The sequence below is a fragment of the Auxenochlorella protothecoides genome (assembly GCF_000733215.1).
Source record: "Auxenochlorella protothecoides strain 0710 contig759, whole genome shotgun sequence".
In the NCBI taxonomy this organism is placed as follows: Eukaryota; Viridiplantae; Chlorophyta; class Trebouxiophyceae; order Chlorellales; family Chlorellaceae; genus Auxenochlorella; species Auxenochlorella protothecoides.
In genome coordinates this window covers 585-5,421 of record NW_011934271.1, presented here as the reverse complement: position 1 = coordinate 5,421, position 4,837 = coordinate 585, and the positions used below count along the sequence as shown (strand labels likewise).

At 66.6% G+C, this 4,837-nt stretch overlaps 3 protein-coding genes across 3 annotated transcripts; 2 read left to right on the top strand and 1 right to left on the bottom strand.

Annotated features, from left to right (window-relative positions):
• Positions 1 to 480: 480 nt before the first annotated feature.
• Positions 481 to 1,327, top strand: F751_0044 (hypothetical protein; the record flags this gene model as incomplete). Its single annotated transcript, XM_011401364.1, has 3 exons — positions 481 to 551; positions 776 to 899; positions 1,232 to 1,327. 3 exons carry the CDS (start codon positions 481 to 483, stop codon positions 1,325 to 1,327), a joined length of 291 nt encoding a protein of 96 aa, XP_011399666.1.
• Positions 1,328 to 2,970: 1,643 nt separating this feature from the next.
• Positions 2,971 to 4,171, bottom strand: F751_0042 (Uncharacterized protein YmaE; the record flags this gene model as incomplete). Its single annotated transcript, XM_011401362.1, has 3 exons — positions 2,971 to 3,212; positions 3,405 to 3,591; positions 3,770 to 4,171. 3 exons carry the CDS (start codon positions 4,169 to 4,171, stop codon positions 2,971 to 2,973), a joined length of 831 nt encoding a protein of 276 aa, XP_011399664.1.
• Positions 3,605 to 3,883, top strand: F751_0043 (hypothetical protein; the record flags this gene model as incomplete). Its single annotated transcript, XM_011401363.1, has 1 exon — positions 3,605 to 3,883. One exon carries the CDS (start codon positions 3,605 to 3,607, stop codon positions 3,881 to 3,883), a length of 279 nt encoding a protein of 92 aa, XP_011399665.1.
• Positions 4,172 to 4,837: the final 666 nt, after the last annotated feature.

The following is a 4,837-nucleotide window of genomic DNA, read 5'->3' as shown; positions in this document are numbered from 1 at the left end:
AGGTGGCACAAGGGTGCGAGCGTAGTCGATGGCACACGGTCCCTGAGTCCACAGCCCGGCAGAGCACTCCCGCCTGCGTCCGCCCGGCAGGCCCCCCCTGCACGCCCCAGCTCCCACCCCACTCCAAATCCCCTCACCTCTCCTGCGTCATTGCAGGCGGGGGACATCCCCGCCGGGCCAGCAAGTACGCGGCCGTGGTGGCCATGGCCGGCGGCGCCGACCCAGTGCCTGAGAACCAGGCGGCCGCGCTGCGCGCGCTGCGCGCCTACGTCATCGTGGCGCGGCGCAGCGCGGCCGAGCGCGCGCCCGACACGGCCGGCGCCGCCGCGCCGGGGCCCGGGCTGCGGGACCTGCCCGACTTCCTGCTGGCTTCCCTGGTGTACATCCTGGCGGAGCACCCCGACCTGCCGTCCGCCGCCGACCTGGCGGCGGCGACGGCCGCGGCTGCGGGCGGCGCCCTGGCCGCCGCCGGGGACGCAGATGACGACGGGAATGGCAGCGCGCCCTCGACCCCGCAGGACCTGCTGCAGCCCTTTGTGCACATGCTCCAGGTCGGGCTTTCTTTCCTCTTGGGCAGGGGTGATCACTGCGTCAGGCGCCAGGAGGAAGCTGCTGGGTCCTGTGCGGAGGCAACAGGGGAGCGCCCTGGCCCCCTGCCCCCCCCTCTCCCCCCCCCTTGGATGGCAGAAAGGAATGTGCAACGCCACGATGACCCCCCACCTTGGCCCATCACCGCCACTTCAATTGACCCTGGTCCTTCGCACCCCCTCCGCAGTTTGCGCTGGAGGTGCTGGTCACCCCGCTTGCCGGCGAGGCCACCCACCCCGACACCGTGGCTCGATGTGCTGGGCCGGCCAGCAAGCTCCTGCACACCCTGCGCTACTGCGCCGTGCCCCACGGTGCGTTGTTGTGGTCGGGTCTCACTGGCCGTGGGTGGGGAGTTGGGGCCGAAGGGGGGGGGGTTGTTGCAGGCAATCAGGGACTTTTGGCAAGTGGGAGTCTGCGAGCAGCATGGGAAGGTGGAGGTACCGCTGCAGGGACCGGGTTCGACAGCACATGCGGCCCAAGCCCGGTGAACCTGTGGTGTGGCACCCCGGCCTGTGGTATGGCACAGACCTGCCTCGCCCTCCCGCCGCGGCCGACCTCAGCCATGATTGTTTCTAGATTGTAGGACACATCCGCAGACCCCTGCTTCCCACCCGCCCACCACCCAATCCTTGCAACGATGCAGAAGACGGCTCGGGCCTGGTGGAAGGCAGCCACGCCCGTGTGGCGCTGGTCTGCGATCTGGGGCTGGGGGTCCTCAGCCAACTATGCAGCCGCCTGACAGGCGGCAAGCCCCTGGCGGTGAGTGCGGGGTTCGGGTGGATGGAGGAGCCCTGTGCGCGATGTGAGGGGTAAAGGGGCGGGGAGTGTCAGCATGGGGGAGCAAGGGGAGCAATCCCACCCCCTCCCTGTGGACACCGACCGGCTGCCTCGCATGCAAGGTAAACCCCTGTCGCTGAGGTCATTGAGACCATGCCGTGCCCGACGCTCCACACCACACACCCCGCTGCAGCCCGTCCAGCTCCCGGGGGGCATTGGGCTGCCGCGAAAGCTCTTCAGATTGGTGGCCGATGTGGCGGGTGAGGCGGGGGTGCCGCTGGGATCCCCGAGCACTGCAACCCTGCAGGCCGAGAGGTGCCGACGACTGCCAGCCCTGCTGCGAACACTCTAGGCCCTGGCCCCACCCCTGTCGCACCTCCTCGAGCGGCCCATGATAACCCCTCCCCCTCCATACCAACAGGCCAGCGCCCGAACAGGATCGATCGGCAGCTGCCTGCCGGCTTCCAGATCGCCCTCCTGCACCCCGGCTACATGGAGCTGTATGGCGGCCTGAGGTTGGAGGCCCGGGATCAAAAGGCCGCCCCCATGGCCTCCTCGTCCCAGGGCCCCAGCAAGCGCACGGCGGGCAGCAAGGACAGCGCTGGCCGCCAGGGGAAGCCCACCTCCGGCTCGAAGCCGGCGCGGCCCGGGGCGCAGGGCGGGACGCCCTCGAGCGGCCGGGCAGGGGTGGCGAAGCACGCGAGGCTCGCCGAGGCGGGGCCGGAGGGGCACGGCCTGATGCAGTCCCTGCGCGCCGAATCGGACGAGGATGAGCTGCCCGAAGAGGGCCCGGCGGAGGGGTTGGGGGCTGCGGGGACGGCAGGGGCCCTGCGCGCTCCATCGCAGGACGGCACGCCATCCGGCAGCGGCCCCTCCCCCTCATCGCACAGCGAAGACCCCGCTCAGCAAACCAACCGGCCCGGCCCCGCCAGGCCCCCGGCCAGAGTCACGTGAGGAGGGGGAGGATGCCAGGAGGCCCCGGGCCCACTTGCCACAACCATGGGTGACAGTCTGGTGGGGCCCCCGGCACTTCACACATCACAGCGCTGCATGTCCTCTGGCCCGACGCCCTCCCTTCACCCTCGTGCCAGGTCTGCCAGGAGGACCAGGACCTCAGGTGGAAGGTCCTCGAAGGCCCCGGCCGGCGGCGCCAAGGCGGGCAGAGCCAGGGAATCTCCCCTGCTTGCTGCCAGGACCCTGCGGTCTCGAAACAGATGACGCGCCTGGAAGGCCTTGGACAGACACCTGAGCCCGATGATCTTGTACCCTGCCACAGTGCCGCCACCCTGCAGCCCACCTTGATGACCCGGACCCCCTCGCCCTGTACTCTGGCTCCGCCTGACCAGACGTGTGGTGCTGGCGGCACGGCCGCTGGGCGCCTCGGCCCTGTCGGACCCCGGCCCTCTTCTGCCAGCCAGTCGCAGTCGTGCACGCCTGCGGCGCTGGAGCAGATTCTGCACGAGCTCACTCTTCGACTTGTTGCACCCGAACACTGTGGTGAAAGATGATACAACTCCCTTGATACCAGAGCCTGCAGAGCATCACAGCCTGATGCTGTGCCACATCGGCGCCTGAGAAACTGCATGGGAGACGGTGCCATTCCCCTTAAAAGTAGGTTCGTGCCTCTGTTCCATCCAAGAGGCCGATGTAGAGGGCCGCAGACCGCAGCACCACCTCTCGCGCGTTCTCCTCGATCACTCTGTGCGCGAAGCTGCCACGCAGCTGGTCAAAGCGGAGGCCCTCGGCAGTGCCCCGCATGCGTCGGACCTCCCCGGCCGGCAGCGGCAGCATGTTGGGGAATGAGTACATGAAGGTGGCCCCCCGGGGAGTGGGCATGATGGTGTCGCCTGGCCGGGGGGGGGAGGGGGGGGCAGGTGAATTCCAGCTGCGCGCAGGGTGGCAGCTGGGGCCCTGTGCTCACGTGGTTGGATCGCAGTCCCAGGCGCAGGCTTGGATCCCCAGGACCCCAGCCGAGTCGAGTCTGCATGGGCCCACGCATACTTGACCCAGGAGCAGGTGACATGCTGTCGCTGCGATACCTGTGAACAGCACCCCCTCGGGCGCACGCCCCTGCTCGTCCCACAGGAGGACGCTTGACCCCGGGAAGTGGCCACCCAGACGGTACACAGTGAGCCCGGGACCCAGATCCATCCTGTCCCCCGTCCATTGCCGCAGGCTGGGGAAGGGCTGCGTCACCCACCCCGCATCGGCGGCATGCACGTACACCTGTGCTGCAGGCATGGCGGCTGAGGCTGAGTGTGCTGCGGCGCGATGGCACATGGCCCCCCCGCAGGTTGGGCAGCCTCACAGTCTGATGTCGGGTGTGAGAACCCTCCCGGTCAGCGTCTGTGAGGTCAGTCCCAAGGTGCACCCCACACCTCTGCGCCCCACGCCAGCAGCACACCTTGCAGCCAAAGGTCTGCGCCCAGGATGCAGCCGCCGTGTAGAAGTGGGGGTGCGAGATGACCACCGAGCTGACACCCCCGAGGGCTTGGATGTCCGGCACGGACGCCTGTGACAGGTACAGGCAGTCCCAAAGGATGTTGCCGTCTGGCCGTGTGATCAGGTGGGCCACCTGCCCGATGCCCAGCGGGGGTTCCAACCCGATGACGTGCAGGCCCTCCCTGACTTGGGTGATACTGTTGCGGTGGCCGGAGTCCTCGACAGCTCCTGCGGTTGTCCACTCCTGAATCCCGGAGCCATTTTCGCCGACATACTGCCGGTCGTCATCGCAGATGCGGCAGCAGGACGGTGTTTCTTGCCCCTCGTACTGGGCAGCACAGGTCACGCAGATGAACACAGACATGCGGGAGGGCCGTGTGATCACTTCCACAGTGCGTCAAGCCTACTCCTCGTGAAGAGCATGGGTACTCGGCCACAACTACCGTCTCGCATGATTGGCTTGCTCTCGCGGTCCTTGATGTCGGACTAAACCACGTGCGAGTGGTCCCAACCCCCGACATGGGAAGCATGGGGACATGACATCAGTGGATGTGTAACACGATTCTGTTGAAGGCGTTGAAAGTCTTCCTATACGTGCACAGAATCGGGAATTGGGCATATTAGTTGCTGCACGCGGTGTGTTCCCACACCGGCGGATCCGGGATGCCGAGGAATTTTGTGGGGTTGGCTTTGGACACTGAGTTACCTCTCCTGGTCCTCTCCAACAGAATGTAATAGATGGTTTTGCGAACTTTTAGTGACGAGAGGCCTATGAGGGTCCTCTGTGTGAGTTTATTAGGAGGACAGCAGAGATGAATTCTGCCATACCTGCCCCCAAACCACCCACAGCGTCCGTGGCCTGCCCAAATTCAGCCAGCGTGCCGGCGATGCCCTGAGCGGGGGGAAATAGCTGTGAATCTGTCTGATACCTTTGGGTATGAACTGCTGGGCACGATCTTTGTGAATGGAGGAAGTCATTACAGCCAGCACAAACCAGCGGGAAGGAAAGGCCATCTGAGATATTGTGCGG